The sequence below is a fragment of the Halteromyces radiatus genome, assembly GCF_025201355.1.
Source record: "Halteromyces radiatus strain CBS 162.75 chromosome Unknown BX664scaffold_1, whole genome shotgun sequence".
Taxonomy (NCBI): domain Eukaryota; kingdom Fungi; phylum Mucoromycota; class Mucoromycetes; order Mucorales; family Cunninghamellaceae; genus Halteromyces; species Halteromyces radiatus.
In genome coordinates this window covers 2,331,246-2,353,259 of record NW_026251687.1, presented here as the reverse complement: position 1 = coordinate 2,353,259, position 22,014 = coordinate 2,331,246, and the positions used below count along the sequence as shown (strand labels likewise).

The 22,014-nt window shown below is 33.9% G+C and overlaps 9 protein-coding genes across 9 annotated transcripts; 6 read left to right on the top strand and 3 right to left on the bottom strand.

Annotated features, from left to right (window-relative positions):
* Nucleotides 1-87: 87 nt before the first annotated feature.
* Nucleotides 88-3,390, top strand: BX664DRAFT_321069 (TIP-1 family-domain-containing protein). Its single transcript, XM_051543219.1, has 11 exons — nt 88-266; nt 337-623; nt 696-884; nt 945-1,073; nt 1,148-1,283; nt 1,359-1,749; nt 1,811-1,960; nt 2,052-2,341; nt 2,432-2,670; nt 2,728-3,024; nt 3,097-3,390. The coding sequence occupies exons 2-11, from the start codon at nt 367-369 to the stop codon at nt 3,311-3,313; spliced, it is 2,295 nt and encodes a 764-aa protein (XP_051404933.1). The 5' UTR covers nt 88-266; nt 337-366; the 3' UTR covers nt 3,314-3,390.
* A 113-nt stretch (nt 3,391-3,503) lies between these two features.
* BX664DRAFT_272539 (WD40-repeat-containing domain protein) lies at nt 3,504-6,675 on the bottom strand. Its single transcript, XM_051541187.1, has 11 exons — nt 6,362-6,675; nt 6,065-6,245; nt 5,924-6,005; nt 5,544-5,866; nt 5,455-5,475; nt 5,075-5,366; nt 4,826-4,990; nt 4,651-4,762; nt 4,119-4,580; nt 3,907-4,039; nt 3,504-3,834 (listed from the first exon to the last, which is right to left on the bottom strand). Exons 2-11 carry the CDS (start codon nt 6,207-6,209, stop codon nt 3,737-3,739), a joined length of 1,833 nt encoding a protein of 610 aa, XP_051404932.1. The 5' UTR covers nt 6,210-6,245; nt 6,362-6,675; the 3' UTR covers nt 3,504-3,736.
* A 3,436-nt stretch (nt 6,676-10,111) lies between these two features.
* On the top strand, nt 10,112-12,113 carry BX664DRAFT_19248 (uncharacterized protein). Its single transcript, XM_051540076.1, has 9 exons — nt 10,112-10,235; nt 10,315-10,648; nt 10,736-10,795; nt 10,894-10,951; nt 11,034-11,217; nt 11,307-11,375; nt 11,443-11,499; nt 11,563-11,670; nt 11,752-12,113. The coding sequence occupies exons 1-9, from the start codon at nt 10,157-10,159 to the stop codon at nt 12,033-12,035; spliced, it is 1,233 nt and encodes a 410-aa protein (XP_051404931.1). The 5' UTR covers nt 10,112-10,156; the 3' UTR covers nt 12,036-12,113.
* A 507-nt stretch (nt 12,114-12,620) lies between these two features.
* On the top strand, nt 12,621-13,120 carry BX664DRAFT_321065 (DASH complex subunit dad4). Its single transcript, XM_051543218.1, has 3 exons — nt 12,621-12,710; nt 12,790-12,834; nt 12,883-13,120. Exons 1-3 carry the CDS (start codon nt 12,651-12,653, stop codon nt 12,994-12,996), a joined length of 219 nt encoding a protein of 72 aa, XP_051404930.1. The 5' UTR covers nt 12,621-12,650; the 3' UTR covers nt 12,997-13,120.
* A 126-nt stretch (nt 13,121-13,246) lies between these two features.
* Nucleotides 13,247-13,827, top strand: BX664DRAFT_19220 (uncharacterized protein). Its single transcript, XM_051540075.1, has 3 exons — nt 13,247-13,496; nt 13,556-13,681; nt 13,760-13,827. Exons 1-2 carry the CDS (start codon nt 13,288-13,290, stop codon nt 13,626-13,628), a joined length of 282 nt encoding a protein of 93 aa, XP_051404929.1. The 5' UTR covers nt 13,247-13,287; the 3' UTR covers nt 13,629-13,681; nt 13,760-13,827.
* A 1,075-nt stretch (nt 13,828-14,902) lies between these two features.
* BX664DRAFT_254275 (uncharacterized protein) lies at nt 14,903-15,718 on the top strand (the record flags this gene model as incomplete). Its single annotated transcript, XM_051540360.1, has 3 exons — nt 14,903-15,066; nt 15,123-15,264; nt 15,383-15,718. 3 exons carry the CDS (start codon nt 14,903-14,905, stop codon nt 15,716-15,718), a joined length of 642 nt encoding a protein of 213 aa, XP_051404928.1.
* On the top strand, nt 15,599-16,502 carry BX664DRAFT_321059 (uncharacterized protein). Its single transcript, XM_051543217.1, has one exon. It carries the CDS (start codon nt 15,926-15,928, stop codon nt 16,415-16,417), a length of 492 nt encoding a protein of 163 aa, XP_051404927.1. The 5' UTR covers nt 15,599-15,925; the 3' UTR covers nt 16,418-16,502.
* A 217-nt stretch (nt 16,503-16,719) lies between these two features.
* BX664DRAFT_289405 (glycosyl hydrolases family 31-domain-containing protein) lies at nt 16,720-19,788 on the bottom strand. The gene is made up of 7 exons (XM_051541837.1): nt 19,570-19,788; nt 19,080-19,494; nt 18,960-18,990; nt 18,024-18,885; nt 17,668-17,936; nt 17,391-17,607; nt 16,720-17,318 (listed from the first exon to the last, which is right to left on the bottom strand). The coding sequence occupies exons 1-7, from the start codon at nt 19,751-19,753 to the stop codon at nt 16,855-16,857; spliced, it is 2,442 nt and encodes an 813-aa protein (XP_051404926.1). The 5' UTR covers nt 19,754-19,788; the 3' UTR covers nt 16,720-16,854.
* Nucleotides 19,789-19,880: 92 nt separating this feature from the next.
* Nucleotides 19,881-21,332, bottom strand: BX664DRAFT_19184 (uncharacterized protein). Its single transcript, XM_051540074.1, has 2 exons — nt 21,027-21,332; nt 19,881-20,951 (listed from the first exon to the last, which is right to left on the bottom strand). The coding sequence occupies exons 1-2, from the start codon at nt 21,252-21,254 to the stop codon at nt 20,184-20,186; spliced, it is 996 nt and encodes a 331-aa protein (XP_051404925.1). The 5' UTR covers nt 21,255-21,332; the 3' UTR covers nt 19,881-20,183.
* Nucleotides 21,333-22,014: the final 682 nt, after the last annotated feature.

Here is a 22,014-nt window from a genome sequence, read left to right as displayed (position 1 = left end):
TTCTCGACGCGGAATCTCAATTTCCGAAGAAAGCCAAAAAAGAAACTGTGTTTCTTTCCCTTTTTTTTTTTCTACTCTTGTACTCTCACCTTTTTTTCTTTCTTTTATTATTTATATTCTTGGTTTTTAGAAACTCAATGTCAATTCAGTCATCAGTCAACAGTTATATTGATGAACGCCTAAACGACCTATCTAATATCAATACAGCAGCCTTGGAAGCTCTTCTGAAGGAAGAGACAAGAGAATATCAAGAATTACAACATAAGGTAAAAAAAAAAAAAAAAAAGGTAGAAGAAATGATAAATAAAAGAAACTAACACATTGTTTTAATAATAGTATGAGGAATCAAAAGAACATGCAAAAAATATGCTAGACCATTCTTTACAAAAGACTCTATCCGATAAGTCTTCGCTTGACCATCTGTATGTAGCTCTCACCACGACAAAACATCAACTATCTCAAATATGCAAAGATCACGAATTTGACCCATCCAATCATGGCAACAATAATAACAATAGCAACGTTAATTATATACGTACTTTGGCAGATATGGAACAACGTTTACGAATTCTCGATAGTGCTATATCTTATATCAAGACTCTTTTCGTCGCAACTCACCTTTGGTAAAAAAAAAAAAAAAAAAAAAAAGGTTTCCATGTTCGTTCTAATTTTTTTTCTTTTTTTGTCTATGTTAGGACTCAATCTATTAATGTTGTGGAAACAGATCATTATGTTGCAGTACAAAGATATATACAGTTATTGAAATTTGTTCGACTGATATGCAAGCAAGACGTTGTACACCAAGGCTCTTTCAAAGACTTGGGGTCGTACCTTGAAAAATGCCAAAAAGATCTATGGGAAACGTTGAACACTGCCATCACAAAGTAAGTGATTTATCTATCAGAGGGAATCCTTTTCTTTTTAACAATGGTTTGGATGTTTAGGGATTTTGAAGCTTCATTACAAGCATTGGATTGGCCTAATGCTATTCGACCACCCTATGGACCTCTAGTTTTATCAAAATTGGAACGATTTGAAAAAAATTTTCGAAATCTTTTATTATTGGAGGAACCGTAAGTGATATACACATAAATGTGTATTTGTGTGGTATTGATTATGACTTATTTTTTATATAATATATATATAGGTCGGAATGGAATAAGGGACCAAACGAACCAAAACTATCATCTATCATTACACCTATCCAACTTTTACTTGCACCTATTTCTTTACGATTTAGATTTCATTTTGAAGGATCAAGACCTACAAATCGATTGGATAAAGTAAGTGAAGAGAAAATGACAAATACGAATGAGAAAAAGAGCTTAAAAATATTATCTATTGTTATTTTCATTTAGCCCGAATGGTATTTGAAACATGTCAAAAATCAGATATCGACCCATCTTCCTTTTATCATGACAACAATACAACCTATTGTTGACGAAGTATTTATTGATCACCAACAACGTGTATCAGCAAAGGATTATTTTATCGAAGGATTATTAAAGGATGTAAATCGCAAAGTACACCATAGTATACCCAAACTTACGTCTCATCCTAATTGGCTCAGTCATACCATCCATGAACTATTACAATTTGATCAATCTTTACGGGATGATTTTGGATTTAACCCATCATTGAAAATGCAGGAAATCAACAACAATCATTTATTGAATCACGGACTTGTCTCAGATGCTATATTGGAAAACAAAGAAAGTTATGATGCATGGTTTACATCCGAAAAGCAGTGTAAGTGTTGGAGGAAAAGGTTAGGTAGATTTACTGATATTAATATATATCATTGATTTAGTTGCTCAAACACGGTATGATGACATTACCGCCAGCACACAAGCATTTGATTTATATGAAGGCGATGTGGATATGACAAAAGACGAAGGATACTCGGTGAAAGCAACTCAATCATCTGTGAAATTGATTCATCTATGGGAAGGTGTGATAGGTAAAAGTTTTCATATATATATATATATATATATATATATTTAAAAAAAAAGGGGAGTCATCTTTTCTAATTCAACCTTTATGAATAATAGATACCTATAAACTGGTGCCATCCACTAGACAACAATTCCAATTCTTTGTATATATCCAATTGTCACTCCTAGGTCAATATGAATACCGGATATCTTCTGCTGTTGATTCCTTTGATGCGATGAACTTGATTCGGTCCGTTCAAGTTCCTGGTGCACTTCCAGATTCAGTGACCGGTGTGATGACAGCCACTGAATCGAATGGATTGGTTTCTGTCTTGAAAAAATTGTATCGATGGTGGACAAGTGCTCAAAAATTGATGGAAGCTATTCGGGATTGGGAAGAAGATGAAGTAAAAAAAAAAAAAAAAAAGAGAAAAAAAGTAGTGATGTATGAACGAATTGCTCACTTTTTTTTTTTTTTTTTAAAAAAAAAAAAATAGTTCTTTTTGGATTTGACCTACAAACTTGAACAACAGCTTGATATTGTGGCAGACATTAGAAACGATTTGATTGCTCAGGATAAGGTGTGTTACGTAGCGGAACCATCATCCTTTCAAACCAAGGGACTGTTTGGTGATATTTTGATGGCCTATCGACAGTTGACAGATCGAATCGAAAAGATCTGTGTTCGCATCATCGTCAAGGAATGGACAGTGGATACCAAACTTTACAGTAAAAGGTAGAATAAAAGTAGACATCAAAGGAATATTGTTTTCTCATCATTTTTATTATTAAGGGACATATGGTGGCAAACAATTAACGAAACAAGTGTGGAAGTGTCTGATAGTCTTTACCAGCCATTACAAGGATTTTGGGTATCATGTCATTATCTACAAAAAGCGTATCCAGCCTCCGACTTTTTATCCATGTACAAACACATTTCTCTTGGTATTGAAGATTGGTATTGGAGAAATATCATCACAAAAAATCAATTCTCTCCTTATGGTGTACAACAGCTGGAAACTGATTTACGATTAGGACTTTGGAAAATAGGAAAACGATTGGTCAGCAAGCCTGAAAATTATACAAGAAGGTAAGTAAGAAAAAAAAAAAAAAAGACAATTTTTTGTTTTAATTTCATTTTCTTTATATGATGCTATATTAGACTCAAGGAAGCACTTCAAGTATTCACATTACCTATCTCCTCATCATCTACTACGGATTATTTACTTGGCAAGGAATTAATGACATCTTTGACAGATACAGACAAACATACTCAAGTACAAGCAACTCTGGAATATCTTGGTATTGATACTCTCACTAACAGTGAAATCCGGGATGTCTTACGCCGTAGAAATGATATGCTGAATAGTTGGAACTGATCTCCGTTTAGAATAGAATGTTTGCTTTAGTTTAGCTGTGACTCTGAGACCAATAAAAACTCAATTTTTTTTTTTTATTATTGTCATTTGAGTCTATGCAAGTAATCATTTATTTCATGATATGAATGGATGATCCACACATACATAAAAAAAAAAAAAAAAATCAAAAAGAAGTCTCCATTTTTTTTTTATTTCTTTTTTTTTTTATTTTTATTTGATTGGGGGGAAGGAATGAATGATATAAAGACAAAAATATATATATATAGGATGACAAGTCAGATGAGGGACGAGTGGATAATGATTGATATAAGATTGAAAAAAAATGGAATGAATGGTGTGAATAAAGTATATATATAAAGATAAAAAAAATTGAATAATAATATGAAGAGAAAAAAAAAGAAGTAATGAATGTAAAGAACTAAACTAAGAGATGGGATCATAACTCCAAATACGAGCACGATTATCACCAGATCCAGTAGCAAATAAGGGTCGACCACTTGGACTGATAGCAACAGAAATCACTAAAAAGTAAAAACACGAATATTTTTTTTTTTAATTCTACACATAAAAATACAATAATAATTATAATTTACCTGAATTCTTGTGGCCTTGTAACATGAATTGAGTTTGACCTGTACGAGGATCCCAGAATTGTACACCTCGATCCTTTGATCCAGAAACCACCCAATTTCCATCAGGTGTGCAAGCAACAGAGAGAACAAAGTCCTGATATATAAAACAAAAAGATGGATCAGTTCCATTTTTATTTTTTTTTATATATTTCTTTTTTTTTATATATACTTACCTTATGCCCGACAAATGTCATCTTACAATGATTTCTTGCTCTGTCTCTGTCACCACCAAGTTGCCATAATTTCAAAGTCTTATCCAAGCTTCCACTAACCAATGTATTTCCATCTGGCATGAAAGCAACAGAATAAACACTATCCTTATGTCCTTCCAATTGATCCAATAGTTTTCCATCATAAGCATCCCATACTCGTACCATCTTATCCAGACTACCAGCAGCAACAAGTCTACTATCAGGAGAAATTGCAACGCTAGTCACACCAGGATCTCTTTGTTCCTTATCCTTGATCACTAATGTATGAAGTAAAGAGCCATCAGCCATATCCCATATTCTTGCAGTACAATCACCAGAGCCTGATACCACAATACGACCATCTCGACTGAAATCCAAAGAATAAATGTCTTGTTCATGGCCTGTCAACTTGAATCGAATACGCCTTTGTGCAATGTCCCAAATCTACACAAAAAAAAAAAAAAAAAAAAAAAAAGAATTAGAATGAGAAGACTTTTATTTTGTCCTTTATTACCCTAATTTGTTTGTCTTCAGCACCAGTGGCCAAATATTTGCCATCAGGACTAAAGCATACGGATCGAATATACAAGTCACCTTCAGAAGATGTATTTTCATCTTGAAGAACACTATACAAAAAAAGAAAAATGTATAAGAAAACCATCCATTTCATCCTTATGTTATATATTTACCAAATCCTTTGAGCAGTAGCAACATCATAGATAAAAGTGGATCGATTACATCCAGTAGCCATATATCGACCATCTTGACTGAATTTGACACAACAAACAACACTTGAATGATCCAATGTATGTACCAGGTCCACTGTGAGATAACGATTGGCTTTTGGATTAAATCTATCAAAGATGTCTAACATTAGATCCTATTTTTTTTTTTCTAAAAATAATAGTAATAATAATTTAAGATTATTCAACACTTACAATGCAAACCAATCTTGACCTTCAATTTTCATATTTGCAGGAACCACTTCAGGATCCATATCTGCCAATGCACCAGAAGAGTTTGTCCCAGGACTTTTCATGGGAAGATTGGATCGTCCACCACCACCACCAGGAGTGATAGCTTGAGGTTGTTGTATATTTTGTGGAGGATAAGCAGATGGAGGAGGAGGAGGACCAGATTTGCGTTTCATATCACTAGGTAACAAAGGAGCTGATTGATTCACTGGTGTCCCTGCACCTTTTTGAGGAGGATAAGAAGAACCATATTGTACTAAACATCAATTCAAAAAATAAAAATAAAAAATGAGATATATATAAGATTATATATATATATATATATATTTTCTCTTGTTATTTACCTGGAGCACTTGAAGGATGACCTATAAAAAAAAAATACAAAAGAATAAACATGAGTCCCTTATTTTCTTCTTTCCATTTATTTATTTACCTTGATTTGAAGCTGGGGAACCATTCATATAACCTGGAGGAGGAGGAGCTGGAGAATAACCAGGATGATGGGATGGAGAAGGTTCACCCATTTGTGGAGGGGCCACTAAACCAGGAGGACCTTGATTACCATGCGCGTTCATAATACCTCCAAAATAATTGGATCCTGGTCCGATATTAGGAGGAGGAGGTTGATGTGATGAAGGATGACCAACGTTAGAAGGACTTGATGACATAGGCGTTTTAGGTGTGGCCATAGGATGGTTTGCACGTGATTGTGCTTGTTCCAATTGCTGACGAAGTCGAGCAATTTCTTCTTCATAGCTATAACATAAAATAAATTAAAACAATATGTTTATAATTTTTTTTCAAATGACCTACTGTTTCTTTAAGCCTTGTTGAGTACGTTCCAATTCCAAAAGGTTTTGTTGAAAACTAGACATTTCTTGAATTTGTGAATTCACTAATTAAAAAAAAAAAGCATAGATTAGCATATAGTTTGTTGACTTCTAAAGGACATACTTTTAAGTTCAAAATCGTCTCGTTGAGATTTGCAAATATAAGCTTCTTGTGTCAGTTGATCAAATTCATTTCGAATAGAATCCAGCATTTCCACAAAACGGTTAACAGGAGTGGGTACCATAGGACGATGATTATATACCGACATGATGAATATAGTAGATCGTAATTGTTGTTGTTTTTCCTATGATAAATCAAAAGGAAGAATAAAAAAAAAAAAAAAAAGGTAAATAAACAACAAATAATAACAAAGAGTACAGACGCGCTTAAAAAAAAAAAAAAGAAGGATTTGAAACTCACCTTTTTAAGAAACTAAATGTTTGCTATAAAGATGTTTGAGTCGAACTATATATATATGTTGTTGTTGTTATTGTTGTTTTTCTTGTTGTATAAAGAAAAGATGTATAAATACTATTAACCGAAATACAAACAAATATAGTAAAAAAAAAAAAAGTGGATTCTTTTTGTTCAAAGAATGAAAAAGACAAAAATGATATAAAAGAAACTTTTTAAGATGAGTAAGAATAGAAATATAGATGTTACAATAGAATGTAAACAAGAAAAAGGTGGAAAACAAAGAAAGAGAAAGAAGAAGAAAACAACTTTTTGAACCCAAAAAAAAAAAAAAAAAAAAAAAACGGAGTACGAATTTTATAGTGTAACCTTTATCATATCGTTGATCAATGTGAGCCTGTCAATTACACTAAAAAGGCAGAGAAATAGAATGTTCATCGAAAAAAAAAAAAAAATAATAACTAAATACCTTTTTTTTTTTATTATTATCACTTTTAAAGAAAACAAAAATAGAAGGTTATTTTGACTTTGAAACTATATCTTTCATTATATATTTATGATCCTAATTGGGAATAAGTATATTGTTTTCTTCATTTCTTCAGTCAAAGGTAAATGTAAAAAAAAAAAAAAAAAAAAAGTCAGTGAGGTTAAATACATAAAAAATCAATACATCATCCGGTTTACGTTTTATACATACCTTGTGTTCGCTTCGATCTAACTTCATCGGATGTCGAGTATTCAGGAAGAATAATGGCAGGATTGGTGCCAAAAACATTAGTCAACCAAAAAGAATCGTCATTATCATGGTCTTCGGAGGGATCACTTATAATTTTGAGCACCTTGGAAACAATTTCTTTTGCATGCCTTGCGAGAAGGAATAGTGTTCAGGGTCGTAGTCATCCTCGATCGTGCTGACGACTCTTGTATTAATATAATAATATTATTGATGATTGTTCAGAGTGAGCACCAGTTCTTTTATATAAAAAGAACAAAGTAGAATAAAGTATATTTAAATATAAGTTAGAAGATTGATTGCTAATAAAATAATAAATATAAAACTTAAGATGATTGATTTCTTAAGAGTGGCCAAGATGATTATACAATCTTTTATTCAATTTGTTATAATAAAACTTTGACAAAGAGGAAAAAAAAATATATAAACTACTAGATGTATTTATACTAAACCTGTTTTAGATGATGATGATTAATCATCATAAGAAACAATGAGAAAATAAAACGGATGAAACTGTGTAAGAGTAGTGATTCAGATGAGACCAAAAATATAAAAAAAAAAAGAAGGTCTTGGTCAAAAGGGTGAGAAATGGTCAAAAGTGTGTGAATTGGACAAATGTCAAGATTTTGACAGATAGCAAGATAATAATAAAAAAACTGATTCATAGTTAACTTTAAATTGATTTCATCCCAACAGGGAGCACCAGTCTTCAAACCCCGTCATAGAATTAAGATGATGGCGTCGTTTTCGTTTTTTTTTTTTTTATTTTTTCAATTCTTTCTTTCCACTTTTTTTTTTAAAGGAAAAGCGTAAAGAAGCCGCAAGACAGGACAAACTGTTCCACTTCTATTGTAGGATGGGTGCTTTGTTAGTTTCTCATTCGAGACAGACGCGTGATCTACCCATGAATCAAAAAAAATGCCTGTTTGTGAATACTTCTTCTATTCAGCGTCTATTATTGGTTGTGGGTGGTATCATGAAAAGCACAGAGTTTGGCTCGTCATTGACTTGACTAGAATGTATTAGGGTGATTCCAGTATATTCTCACTTACTCTAACAGGCTTGTAATCGTCCCATAAAGCAGTGTAGGCCACTGTTTGTGAATACCTCTTCTATTCGGTCTGCTTATTTACTGTTTATGGGTTCGCTTATTCAAGGTCCTAGTTTTCTTATGCTCCTTTGTACAGCAACAAGAATGATGAAGGTCAGTTACAATGAAAAAAAAAATCCAACATGAATATGATACTAACTAAATTCTTTTTTTTTTTTTGGTTTATTTCGGAGACTTGGAAGAACCTTCGAATGTGCTGCTGTGGCATAGGGAGACTGCAGAAGGATAAACTGTTCCACTTCTATTGTAGGATGGGTGCTTTGTTAGTTTCTCATTCGAGACAGACGCGTGATCTACCCATGAATCAAAAAAAATGCCTGTTTGTGAATACTTCTTCTATTCAGCGTCTATTATTGGTTGTGGGTGGTATCATGAAAAGCACAGAGTTTGGCTCGTCATTGACTTGACTAGAATGTATTAGGGTGATTCCAGTATATTCTCACTTACTCTAACAGGCTTGTAATCGTCCCATAAAGCAGTGTAGGCCACTGTTTGTGAATACCTCTTCTATTCGGTCTGCTTATTTACTGTTTATGGGTTCGCTTATTCAAGGTCCTAGTTTCCTTATGCTCCTTTGTATAGCAACAAGAATGATGAAGGTCAGTTACAATGAAAAAAAAAAATCCAACATGAATATGATACTAACTGAATTTTTTTTTTTTTTTGGTTTATTTCGGAGACTTGGAAGAACCTTCGAATGTGCTGCTGTGGCATAGGGAGACTGCAGAAGGATAAACTGTTCCACTTCTATTGTAGGATGGGTGCTTTGTAGTTTCTCATTCGAGACAGACGCGTGATCGACCCATGATTCAAAAATAAATGCCTGTTTGTGAATACTTCTTCTATTCAGCGTTTATTTTTGATTGTGGGTGGTATCACGAAAAGCGCAGAGTTTGGCTCGTCATCGACGTGACTAGAATGTATTAGGGTGATTCCAGTATATTCTCACTTACTCTAACAGGCTTGTAATCGTCCCATAAAGCAGTGTAGGCCACTGTTTGTGAATACTTCTTCTATTCGGTCTGCTTATTTACTGTTTATGGGTTCGCTTATTCAAGGTCCTAGTTTCCTTATGCTCCTTTGTATAGCAACAAGAATGATGAAGGTCAGTTACAATGAAAAAAAAAAATCCAACATGAATATGATACTAACTGAATTTTTTTTTTTTTACTACTAGTTTAGTTTTATCATTAATCTTTTTTTCATGTTGTCAAGGCAATGCCGTGGATGAAAATCAAAATGCACCAATAGAAGTACCTGACGATGATTCTGACGGTGGCATTCGACTGGAAAACTTGGGGACTATGACATCCTACTTGAGATAGCAAAAGGATGATGGGGACGAACAACTGGGCATCATGGACGAGGAACGGCGATAGCAGCGACACTATCAACAGAAATCGAAACCCTATGTAGTTTTTTTTTTTTTTTTTTGTTTTACCTGTAGTTTAGTCCCTTTAGTTTAGATTTACTTGATTCTTTCCCTTTATATCTTATACACCTAATAAACCATTCCATTACTTATTTATATACTACTTTTTTTTTTGGTAGTCATGCCAAAATATATAAAAAAAAAAAAAACCTATTTGGCACACACGTGATGATGGTCAAAAAAAAAAAAAAGTCAATTGTTTTACTATATTTTATTTTTATTTTGAAAAGGATTTAGCATCTGCAGTGTACTCGATATGGCATAGCATGATGCTACAACAGGAAAAAATAATAACCATGGCTTTGATTTTTTTTTTTTATTTTAACTTTTTTTTTTTTTTTTTGAGCCAAATGAAAAGATCATAGCACCCCCTTTTTTTTTTTTCTCCTCCTTGACTTGGGTCTTACAAATACCTATCTGTGTTCAACATCACTAAAAATAAAATTCATCTTTGTTTTTTTTTTCTTTTTCTTTTCTTCTTTTGCTATCATATTCTTTTAAGTCTAGTTGCAAAGTAGAGCAACTATGCTTGTTCTTTTACTATTTTCCATTCCTTTATACTATCTTCCATTGATAAATGCTATTCCAGGTCACGTTTTACAAGGTAACAGAAAATAGAGATCATTATTTTCTGCCTTTTTTTTTTTTGATTTCCGATATTTTTTTTTTCTTCTTTTTATTAGACTGTGTTCTTTTAGGCTCTAAAGTATTCTGTTATGGAGGTTATTCACAAGCTGCCAATGGTGGCTTTACCAACATGACCAACATGCATATTTCTACTGATTTGTCACAAGCTACATTTACTGAAGCTTTATTTACACCCAATTGGAACATTATTACTAGTGCGAACCCACCTCCTATTGAAAATAGAGCAGGCTTTGGTATGACTCCTCTCGATAATACACGATATATGATATTAGGTGGTGCTCATCTCAACGATACTGTTATCAATCCTGCCGTCATTTATGACTCGAACGCCAACACTTGGACAGCTTGCCCAGCTCCTCCCTTTTATGGGTAAAAGAAGAAGAAGAAGAAAAAGTGTACAACTCATATTTATCTATTTTTCTCTCTCTTTTTTTCTTCTTTTTTTTTTTTCTCTAGATTTCAAGGTACTCTGGAAGCCAGTGATCCTAATACTGTATGGGGTTATGGTGGACAATTGTAAGTTGTCATTTTTCTTTTCTCTTATCTTTTTCTGACTTAATCATATCTTTTTTTTTTTTTTTTTTTTTTTTTTTTTTTGATCGTGTCTATCACAGGAACGCAAGTACTAATCCAACGCCAGCCAATACACTGAAATTTGATTTGACAACAGCAGTAAGTCTTAAAATGAAGAGCAATAGAAACTAATAAAAGACGATGATTTTCTTTACTTATTTTCTTCTTTACTTTATTGAAGCCTGGTCTATGGACACTTCAAACTAATAGTGCGAATAAACCTGCTACAAGTCGATTTGGTCATGCGTCTGTTATACGAGGTGGAACGATTTCTTATTTTGGTGGTTTTATGTATGCTGCCAATCCTACTGATCCACCAACGCCCATTCCATTCACTCAAGTCGCTTTTTACAACACGGTCACCGGTAATTTAATATCAAAGAGAAAAAAAAAGGTATTGTTCTACTTGGATGATCCTTTTGTTGACCAATATATATTTTATTATTATATATAGATATATGGGGTATGGTAAATGCTGTTGGTGATATTCCTGAATCAAGACAAGGACATACTGTCACTTTGAGTAAGTTTATTTTGAATCAATGTGTACTTCTCTCTCACACTCATATTACTCTTTATTTCCCATGTAGTTAACAATAGTTCCAAAGTACTGATTTATGGTGGTACTTCGAGTACAAATCTTCAAGGTAATCAAAAATAACAACATATCATCCAATATGATTAATTTACCCTTTTTTTTTTTTCTTTAGCCTTTCCTTTATTGAATTATACTTTTGTTCATGATTTGGGTACGCATAATTATACTAGAATCGATTTTGGTGATGGACCTTCAGCTGGCCCCCGATATGATCATTCAGGTAAAGAAAACATTCATGAATAAAAAAAAAAAAGAAAAAAAGACGAATTGACATTTCTTTTTTTTTTTTTTTTCGTTGTAGCTGTGGCATACAAACAGTATGTCCTTATTCTTTTTGGTAATGACAGTGGCGGCGGTATCCAGAATACTACTTATGTGCTTGATGTATCCAATCCTCTCAATCCTCAATGGGTGGGCAATGTCTCTGATCCATCTCCATTACCATCATATCCACCATCATCATATGATGGTCATGAAAGCACTGGTGCTATTGTTGGTGGTGTGATCGGTGCGGTGGCCTTTTTAGCGGTAAGGACACCAAAAAAAAAAAAAAAGGACTATGTAACAATAATGATTATATACTAACACCTTTTATTATTATTTTATTATTATCATTCGAATGAGCAGATTGTAGCTGGTGGTGCTTATTATTATAGACGCAGACAGAAAATGCGGAAAAACAATGATTTTGAATATTATCCTCCACCACCTCAAAATTTCAACACAACCATGGATGGATCATTACCTACAGGATTTACTGATGACACGGATGCTAGTAAAACTAGAGATAGTCAAGATCCAGTACCTTCTTATACGAATATCAAGCCAGATGATAGCTCTCAAGATGCCGTCATGCTTTCTCGACTTCCCAAGATCAAACCCTCTGCCAATCAAGAGGTGTAATGCTTTATATATTCTTATCATACTGCTATTTTTTTATATACTTTATATATTACTACTTATTACTTTGTACTCTTGTTTTTTTTTAAAAAAAAATAAATAAATCCCAAGATTCCATTGGAACTTCTCCCAAATCAAAAGTTTAGATCTATTTGTTTTACATCAAAACGTTCAAACTCCTCATATCAATCAATTTGATTTTGGCCCTGACTACTAAAAAAAAAAAAAAAAAAAAATTCAAATCTCTCCATCGCCTATTTATTTCTCTCTCTTTTTTTTTTTCTTTTTTCTTTGCATGCTATGGAGAATCCTTATGAACAGCGACAAAATGCCCTTTTGAACAGGATAGTGACCAATGTGGTAATTTGATTATGAATGAATTGCAAATAGAAATTGGATTGATTTTGTCTATGTATATATATATTTTATTGAATGATAGAGCAAGTTGAACACATCCATCACCGAACTCAATGAACGTTTGGAGGTAAAGAACTTGTGTCATTTACACGATATTAACATGTATGTTTGATAGAAACTAAACAAGGACAATAATGATGTAGCTGTGATTGCTCAAATGTGGTGTTCCTATGACAACTCTGTCCAGATCCATTTGGAAAGTACAAAAACATTCTCGGCTCCCTTATAGCGTAGCGTCTCTTCCCATCAACACTACCTTAATTTATCATCCCTCATTTTTTTCTTTTATTTATTCTTTTATTACTCTCATTATCGTTATTATTATGATGTATATAAAATCTAATTTACTCTTCTGTCTAATGAATTTGTCTCAACACGTTTTTGCCAGTTGGTAGTGGACGGAATTTAAAATGCCAAACATAATAATACCACAAGGGACGCGTTCAAGAGTCTTTTTTTTTTCCTTCTTCTTTTCTTCTTTCTATTTTGTAAAATAAAGAGATTGATACCCATTTTTACCATGCTTGCAGTCGACGAAATCAAACGAGAACAGGATATGGATATCACCATGGACAATGCGGAAGATCAGATGATATCACTCAACATTGAACAACAAGTGCAAAAGGAAAAGCATGACTGGATCAATCAATTACGGCTCAAGTTCTGTATTCGACCTGAATTTGATGTGACAAAGAATATCATTCATCCTGATGGCCAGTTAAATCAAAAGTAAGTAAATTATATATATATACACATGATGATTGAGTATCTTTTGACGGACATCCTAGATATTTTCGACCTCCTAAGGGTTACAAAGCAGAACTAACAAGCAAACGAAAACAACCAAGGATCAAAAAATAACACAGCCATTCCAAGGGAAATTTGCAGATACCATTGTCTATTCTATATATTATGTAGGTAACCCCTCTTTCCTCTTTTTCTATTTCAGTTTCTTTTTTTTTTTATTTACATTTATTTACTTTATCATTTAGATACCTATACCATTGAAAGAATAAATTGAATTCTTTTTAAATCATTTTGTCGAAATTACACAAGTCCTCTTATTTCTTCTCTGTGTTTCTCTCTTTTCTTTCACTTTTAACAGTGCTCCAATGTATCCATCGCCTCTATAGTTGTCGCCTCATAGCTATCGCCAAACATCGCCAATCTACCATCAACGATGTCAAAAATGAATATGTTGAAGCCGACATATACCATTATCCCGATGTCATTCTACCAAATAAAAAGCCAAACCAAGCTAAATTTATTTTCTGTGGCGATTACCTTCATTTTTTGCCCATTTGTCGACGTCCACAAGGAAAAAAAAAAAAGGACAACCTTCTAGAAAATGAACCGGTGTTGAAAAAAAGTTGTTGATTCATGATATTTCAAGGCATGGTATTGGAAATTTTGGTCTGATATCGAAAGAGTCCATGTCGAAATGAGCAGGTAGCCTATACGAACGATTTTTTATATTCATGCGAACGGATGATGATCTCATATCTTTTTTTTTTTTTTTTTTTTTGAGTAATCTACAAATCATCTCTGAGTGAAATGTATCCCGTTGATTGATCGACAAAATGATTCGTGGATGGAAAGACAATACGGAGGATGCTGATGGCAATGATGATGATAACAACAACGACAATGATCAAGATGTGGAAACGGAACAATAGTAGCAATAGAACTATTTTTTTTTTTTTTGGCTTGACCCATTATTTTTGTCTCTGTACATAACATAGCATTTCTTTTATCAATTAATAAATAAATTATATCATCAGTATTTTGTGTTTTCATATTGCTCACTCAACATCCTGGTGTGATATCTTAAAATGGGACATCTATGTTTGGGAGCTCCATATTCTATAACATGACAAAAACTTTGAAAAGGCTGTACTGGCTTTTTAGTTGGCGTACATCATAATTGGCTTGCTGTTCAGTGTTTGTACATCTGCGGAATTTGAAATACCAAACACGAGAATAGGCGCGTTCAAGAGTAGATTTGTTTTCTCGTTCCTCTTTTTTTTTTTTCTTCTTCGTCTTTTTTTTTTTTTTTTTAATACATATATATTTTTACCCATTTTATCATGCTTGCAGTCGACGAAACCAAACAAGAACAGGATATGGATACCACCATGGACAATGTGGAAGATCAAGTCGTAGAACCGCTCACCCCTGAACAACAGGCACAAAAAGAAAAACATGATTGGATTAATCAATTACGACTCAAGTTTTGTATTCGACCTGAATTCGAAGTGACCAAAAATATCATTCATCCTGATGGTCGATTAAATCAAGAGTAAGCAGAATTATTATTATATTGTTATCATAATGTTGACTTTATGATCATTCTAGTTACTTTCGACCTCCCAAGAATTACAAAGCAGAAGCAGCAAGAAAATGGACCGATGTAGAAAAAGAATTGTTGATTCAAGGGATTGCGAAACATGGTATTGGTAACTTTGGTCTGATATCGAAAGAATCAATGCCCAAATGGGTAAGTTGTTTTTTTTTTTTTTTTTTTTTTTTTTTTTTTTGTATATATAAATGATTTTATACGTATATCCATATGAACTGATGATGATGATTTGATATTTTTTTTTTTTTTTGGGTAGTCTACAAATGATCTTCGGGTGAAATGTATTCGATTGATTGGTCGACAAAATTTGCAATTGTACCGTGGATGGAAAGGCAATGCGGAGGATATCGCTCGTGAATATGAACGCAACAAAGCCATTGGGTTAAAATTCGGCACATGGAAACAAGGGGTTTTGGTATATGATGATGAAGGGAACGTTGAAAAGGAAATCTTGGCAACTGAACCAGACAATAGGAACATCAACAACAGTAGCAGCGATACTGGTGGTAATGATGGTGATAACAACGACGACGACGACGATGATGATGACGAAGATGATGATGATGATGATGTGGAAATGGAACAACAGTAGAAGTAGAATTATTATTTTTTTTGTTTGTTTGATCCATTCTTTTGGCCATCCCTCTTCTTGTACATAGCATGATGTTTTTTAGTTTAGTTATACAATAAAATAAAAAATGGCTGATCATTTTTTTAAAACTCAAATAAGCCTCTTTGTCATAGTTGAATCCCAAAAAAAAAAAAAATCATTCTCTCTCTCTCTTATACTTCATAAATTATGGAACTCTCTGATCAAGGCAACAAAAAACGACAACATTCACCAGAAAGCAGCAACACTAGCATTGAAGAAGATGTGAAACGAAGACAGATCGATCAAGTGGAACAAGATGGCGATCTCTTGGCACGACTGACCGAGATCTTGAATGAAATCAAAACGACGCCTTCGACGGGTGAGATCCCAGCTGATCTGCTTGGGCAACTTCGACGATTGATGTTACGCATTGAAGCACTAGCGGCAGATGATAACAATACCGAAGCTAGACAACTCAAGGATGAAAGTGATACATACCTCGCTCTATGGTTGGATGATCTCGTGGCTCAATGTGAAGCGGATGATCAAGAAGAAGAGGAAGATGACGACGATGATGATGAAGAAACCATTGCTTTGGCATTGGCATTGCAAGATGAAGAAGAAGCTGTAAATGATGATGATGAACAAGGTGAATTTGCCGTCGTGCCTATGGACGATCCTACTGAAGTCACTGGTTGAAAACAAAAAAAAAAAATCTCGACCTTCTTCCCCATATTGAAACTCTTTTGTTTTTGTCCTGATTGTATACCCCAGCCTTTCTCTCTCTTTCACCTACATTGTAACGTCGATATACCACACCTTTTTTTTATCTATTTGTGTATCATATCTTCCAAACATTATAGATAGACACCCCGTTATAGTATGTTACCTGCATGTAGTTTGTACAAAAATAGAATAAATGATTGGTTTATTACTGTTATTATTATTATTATTTGCTCTTGACATGACCATGGAAAAAAAAAAATAGTTATATGATTTTTCATGTGAAATATGACTGATAGAGTGAAGACTTTTTTTTCTTATTCTTTATTGATACAGTAATACACAAATATTTTGATATACATCTACAGTAAATTCACTAGCTAAATTCATTCAATAATCATATCAAAATTCATTCATATTCTTCCACCTTGAGTATCATCAGCAGGATGGAGAGTTGCATAGTAAGAAGAGGCAAATTTCAATAAAGGATCCAAAAGACGACCACCAGGTTCATCATATCTTGGCTCCATGACAAAAGCGGCTGGCTGACCCATGGGAGTATCAATGGCTTGATAGGAACCATCAGCTTCATATAGTTTACCAGTCCAGAGATGGCGCCATGAGATGTTACGATTGTCTCTGGGGAAATAGACCTTGACATAGGATGAGGGTGATAATGTGGGTGCCACCATCACAGCTGATCCAAGTAAGAATTGTTGCCATGTCAATTGTTGTACCTTATCATCATCAGGATAATAGAGAATCAAATGTCGCATCACTGGCCATCCTTTTGTTTGTGCTTCCTTCAATAGTTGATTGCGATAAGTTGCCAATGCTGTAAATAATCGTGTTGTGTGTGCCAAATGTAAATAAGATTCTATTCAAAAAAAAAAAAAAAAGATCAGATCCTTTCTCTCCTTCCTCTTTTATATATCTATATATAGATTACCTTCATTATCATAAAACTGTGCATTCACAAAAGGAATCGATCCTTCCGAAGTTCGGAATACAGGAGTAAAAGCCGCCAATTCCATCCATCGATAAAGTAGTTCTCGATTTCGTATCATCCTAGTTCCAGGGATTCCACCATCAGCTGTTACGTAGCCACCAATATCACAATGACTGACGGAAAATCCTGACATACCAGCATTCAACATAGCAGTAACCTAATGATATATAAATGATTCAATCATTCATTTTTTTTTTATCTTCACCCTTATACTTACTGCACTTTTGATACCATCATGTTGATCCCATGTTACATTTTGATCACCAGTCCATAAGCCTTGGATTTTCCCTGGAGAACGAGTGAAGCCTGATCGAACAAAGTAAACTGCATTATTGTCATCCAAATCATATTCTTTGAGAAGTTCCATGTGTAAAGCTGCCCAGTCATCGGCATATTGATTATGATAAGATGCTGCATCTTGTTCTGAAAAGAGTTGGATTTGATTTGATATCATTGGTAATGTGTTTCCGTAATCCGCCATATATCCTAATCCAAAAAAAGAAAGAAAAAAAAAGTTAGTATCGACAAACAAAAAAAGTGCCCTTCTTTTTTTTTTTTTTTTGATCACTTTACCTGATAGACCAGTATCAAAGATATGTTTCTTGATTTCACCCTTTAACCACTGACGAGCTTCTGGATTAGACAAGTCGATCATTGCAGCTGCATTACCTGGTTGTGTTGATATCATAAAAGGAAGTCCATCTGTTGTCTTGACAAGGTAATTATATTGTTTGGCATGATCAAATAATTCAGAAATGTCAGTTCCTTTTCTTTCTGATAACAATGGACTGATATTGACCAAAACACGTACAGGGGGGATGTCATCTTTTGGTTGTTGTCGATCATCATCATCACCATCATTAGAGGATACCATCAATGTTGCAGCACTAGAAGTTGCACCAGTTGTTCGTTGAGTCAATTCATGCACTAGACTGATCCAATCAGGATAAGTGTGAGCATCATGTTCCAAAGTATAGATCCTCTTGTTATTGATATTGGTTGTACTATCGCGACGGCTTGGAGGAGATGATGATATATGATATCCAGTCCAGTCAGAAATACAAATAGCTGCTAATGGTACCTGGTAGTGATGAAGTCGTTGTACAATCTGTCGCACTTTTTCTGGCCCGCCTTGAATTTCAGTAATAGCACCTTGATCAATCCAAGATGGCATAGGTTGAACACGTCCTGTAAAGCTAGTATATTCCGTAATAAGATCTAATAATGAATCACCATCAAGGAGTCTAGCTGTCATTGTTGTTGCATTCACACGAACCACCACACGTTCTGGATGTTGAAGATCGAAACTTGCATATTCAGTATTTGTCAGATAAAATCCACGATGATCGTTTGTCATATAAAAAGGAACAACACAATTGCTGGATAAAGGATCACCTGATAAAAGACTAAGTGTGGATGACCATAAAGTAGTAGCCTAAAATAAAAAAAAAGTGAGCAAAACGTTACCTAAAAAGAATAATCGTTTTTTTTTTTTTTTTTATGCATTACCGAAGAAGATACTCGACCCTTTCCTTGTTCCCTAGTAATAATAATAAAAAAAAAAATAGATTGTTAGAATAAGATAATGATTTTTTTTTTAAAAAAAAATCTAAATATAATAGAAATTACCTGATAAGAATGGGGATTTTCTGTCCTTTGTGATTAAAAGAAGAGTATTGCTCACCAAAGCCATAAAAAGCTTCTTCTTTCCGACTGGCACCTATGAGGATCAAGCGTTTATATTGTTGCATAGATCGATCACAACCCAAGACTTGAATAGAGAATATTAACTGATGAGGAGTGATTTCTTGAAAAGAGATTTTGTAATCCATATGAGTAGGTAAGACCAATTTGGTGCCCAATCCACCAAAGATATTCACTTTTTTCTTATCTTGTTCATCATAAGCAATCTTGGTAATGGTTTGAAGTCGGGTCGTCAATGTATCATGTTCCACAACAGGCGTAAACACCCCAGCCAATGTTGTTGACGGTCCAAATTCGTCTTGACCCAAAGAAGAAAACAAAAAAGGTTCATTGTGGATAGCTATTAAAGTTATACATTTCAAGATCATGAGAATAGAGTTATTATTTTTTTTTTCTTTTCTTTTCTTGTTTTTACATTGCCAAAGAACACGGCCTTCTAAATTCTTCACGGTAACAAGCATTGTTTGTGTATTGACTTGTATCTTGAAATGTCCTGTTGAGAATTCACCATCCAATACTCTGTTTCCAATGGATAATCGTGGTTGAATATAATCTTCTACTGGAGCAAGTCCTACTGCTTTTAATGCATTGGCCCACATGACAATATAATAAAGAAGAAGAACAAAAAAAAAAAAAAAAAAAAAAAAAAAGAAATAAAAAGAAAGTGAAAGGAAAGATACTACAAAAAAAAAAAAAAAAAAAAAAAGAGCCGCGCATAAAACATTTCCACATGGGAAGTTTTTCACTCTCCTTCTACTATATGTTTCAAAGGTCAAAAGAATTTGGATTGAATTTCTTTTATTGATTGAAATTTGATCGATTGAAGAATTGATAAAGAAATAAGGTATATGTATATATATGTAAAATATATATATGGCACTGGTAAGACATTGGTAAAGAAAGAAAAAAAAAGACATAAAAAAATATAAACAAGGGCGGGGGGGAGGAAGACAACGAAAATATAACAGATGGGAAGTAACTAAATGGGGTAAAACTAGAAATGATAAGGAGTGAGAAGGGGCATAATAACTATAGTAAGAAGAAATCAGCTTGTTCATCCAAGGTCTTGAATCTGCTACTGCTCATATCAAGGTAGCTACGATTATGAAGTTTGTTACCAGATGATGATGATGATGATGATGATTTTGTTGGTGTTGGTGATGTTTTGGATGGTGGTGATGGCATAGGTGCTTTTCCTTTTCGAGTGGAATCACGAGTGGGTGATAATGATCGCATAATTCGCATACCTCCAATTCGATCACTTACTAGGATTTTCTTGGTTGTATGTTGTGTACTTTGTCCAGCAATGTCTTCATATAAAGGTCGGTTTTGATCCACGGTAATTTCTTGTAAAGGAGAGGGACGAGGAGGTTCACTTCGGTAAATGTTCACATAGCCAGCGGGGGTTTTTGTAATAGTGGTTTGACCAAATACTTTTGTCCATACATCGGGTGCTACGTTTTCAATATTGACGAGAGGACCATAATCAGGTTCAACCCATTCTTGATTATCGTTTTGTTTGGATAAAGGTAAAGGGTCGATATAGATACCTTCAGTAAAATCAAAGTCAGGATCATAGTGAGGATCGGCTAGTTGTCGCATTCGGATACGATCTGCTAAGAAATATTCATCGTCGTCGTCATCATCGTCATCGTCGTCAGTTCGTAAGCTGAGGTTGTTGTCAGGAGATAAGGGTTGACTATCGGGTGTAAAGGCATGAGAGGAATCATCTAGTTCATCTTCAGTTGATTCTTCATCAGACATCAACATAATAGGTGTTTTGGGTGGATGATCCTTCTATATAAATATAAAAAATATTCAAGTTAATGATTGATTAAAAAAAAAACATTAATAATAATAAATATATATTACCATTAATTGATCAAATGTAATTTTGTTTTGACCGAGAACCATAGTCAAGTTTGGATGTTCAGGAATATCGTCATCTTCATAAATGCTTGACATGCGATCATTGAAACCAACAGAAGGACGACGACAGTTCACAGGTTTGATACGGTCGCTTGAACGAGAGTTAATGTTCATGTAACTCATCTTAGTAGCTGGAGTAACAGTAAGACGACTTGTTGGTGTCGGAACCATTCGATGAGGTGTTGCAGAAGTAGTAATTGTATGTTCGAAGGCATGAGCTGAGAGAAGTAGGACAATAAAAAAAAAAAAGTGGGTGAAAAAAAAGAAAGAAAAAAGGAAAAAAAAGGAAGAAAGAGAAAACAAGGAGATTTTCATTTCAGATTTTCATGTGCCGCCACACCTGACCAATCAAATGGCTTAAATCGCCAATCACGCTGTGTGTCGCGCTCATCAGAAAAAAAAATTGAAAAAAAATTGAAAAAAATCTTTTACGCGGTAATTTGGCGTCATAGCTTTTGAACCCAGCGGGTCTCGACTTTTTCGCGTTATCAGTGGTCGACTCTTATAGAACAAGGTATTTAAATAGGATGATGAATATCATATGTTAGCATTAAAAAAAAAAAAAAAAAGAGTAGATAAATAAAAGGGCATTATAGTAAAATAATACTGTATGTAAAAAAAAAAAAAACGGAAAAAATGGATTTTAGTTTGTGGAGATGGTCCGTTCGCATGTATACTTTGACCAAAAGCGGGGATGTCGTATCTCCAAAATCTAATAATATGAATGGTTCCCCAACTGATCTTTTTTTTTTTTATTGTTAACCTATTCGGCTCCCCCCCTTTTTTTTTTAATACAATGGAATGATCTACTGCGTTTATACTCTTTTACTGTCCTATAATGAAAGATCAACGTTTTCTTTAAAAAATTATCTTCCTAACTCTCCTTTTTGATGATGAATACCTTTGGATGATGAACTATGAATAGATGAAT

What these genes read in the sequence shown, in the direction of transcription:
- BX664DRAFT_19248 (XM_051540076.1), top strand. Translation starts at nt 10,157, where the DNA reads ATGCTTGTTCTTTTACTATTTTCCATTCCTTTATACTATCTTCCATTG. An exon ending in TCCAGGTCACGTTTTACAAG is followed by an intron (nt 10,236 to 10,314) that starts GTAACAGAAAAT and finishes TCTTTTTATTAG; the next exon opens with ACTGTGTTCTTTTAGGCTCT. An exon ending in TGGGGTTATGGTGGACAATT is followed by an intron (nt 10,796 to 10,893) that starts GTAAGTTGTCAT and finishes TGTCTATCACAG; the next exon opens with GAACGCAAGTACTAATCCAA.
- BX664DRAFT_19220 (XM_051540075.1), top strand. Translation starts at nt 13,288, where the DNA reads ATGCTTGCAGTCGACGAAATCAAACGAGAACAGGATATGGATATCACC. An exon ending in GATGGCCAGTTAAATCAAAA is followed by an intron (nt 13,497 to 13,555) that starts GTAAGTAAATTA and finishes CGGACATCCTAG; the next exon opens with ATATTTTCGACCTCCTAAGG.
- BX664DRAFT_321059 (XM_051543217.1), top strand. Translation starts at nt 15,926, where the DNA reads ATGGAACTCTCTGATCAAGGCAACAAAAAACGACAACATTCACCAGAA.
- BX664DRAFT_272539 (XM_051541187.1), bottom strand. Translation starts at nt 6,209, where the DNA reads ATGTCGGTATATAATCATCGTCCTATGGTACCCACTCCTGTTAACCGT. An exon ending in AGACGATTTTGAACTTAAAA is followed by an intron (nt 6,006 to 6,064) that starts GTATGTCCTTTA and finishes TTTTTTAATTAG; the next exon opens with TGAATTCACAAATTCAAGAA. An exon ending in TGACATTTGTCGGGCATAAG is followed by an intron (nt 4,040 to 4,118) that starts GTAAGTATATAT and finishes TTTATATATCAG; the next exon opens with GACTTTGTTCTCTCTGTTGC.
- BX664DRAFT_321069 (XM_051543219.1), top strand. Translation starts at nt 367, where the DNA reads ATGCTAGACCATTCTTTACAAAAGACTCTATCCGATAAGTCTTCGCTT. An exon ending in TTCGTCGCAACTCACCTTTG is followed by an intron (nt 624 to 695) that starts GTAAAAAAAAAA and finishes TGTCTATGTTAG; the next exon opens with GACTCAATCTATTAATGTTG. An exon ending in TTGAACACTGCCATCACAAA is followed by an intron (nt 885 to 944) that starts GTAAGTGATTTA and finishes TTGGATGTTTAG; the next exon opens with GGATTTTGAAGCTTCATTAC.
- BX664DRAFT_289405 (XM_051541837.1), bottom strand. Translation starts at nt 19,753, where the DNA reads ATGTGGGCCAATGCATTAAAAGCAGTAGGACTTGCTCCAGTAGAAGAT. An exon ending in AGGGTCGAGTATCTTCTTCG is followed by an intron (nt 18,886 to 18,959) that starts GTAATGCATAAA and finishes TTTTTATTTTAG; the next exon opens with GCTACTACTTTATGGTCATC. An exon ending in CTTTGATACTGGTCTATCAG is followed by an intron (nt 17,937 to 18,023) that starts GTAAAGTGATCA and finishes TTTTTGGATTAG; the next exon opens with GATATATGGCGGATTACGGA.
- BX664DRAFT_321065 (XM_051543218.1), top strand. Translation starts at nt 12,651, where the DNA reads ATGGAGAATCCTTATGAACAGCGACAAAATGCCCTTTTGAACAGGATA. An exon ending in ACAGGATAGTGACCAATGTG is followed by an intron (nt 12,711 to 12,789) that starts GTAATTTGATTA and finishes ATTGAATGATAG; the next exon opens with AGCAAGTTGAACACATCCAT. An exon ending in AACTCAATGAACGTTTGGAG is followed by an intron (nt 12,835 to 12,882) that starts GTAAAGAACTTG and finishes TATGTTTGATAG; the next exon opens with AAACTAAACAAGGACAATAA.
- BX664DRAFT_19184 (XM_051540074.1), bottom strand. Translation starts at nt 21,254, where the DNA reads ATGGTTCCGACACCAACAAGTCGTCTTACTGTTACTCCAGCTACTAAG. An exon ending in TTACATTTGATCAATTAATG is followed by an intron (nt 20,952 to 21,026) that starts GTAATATATATT and finishes ATATTTATATAG; the next exon opens with AAGGATCATCCACCCAAAAC.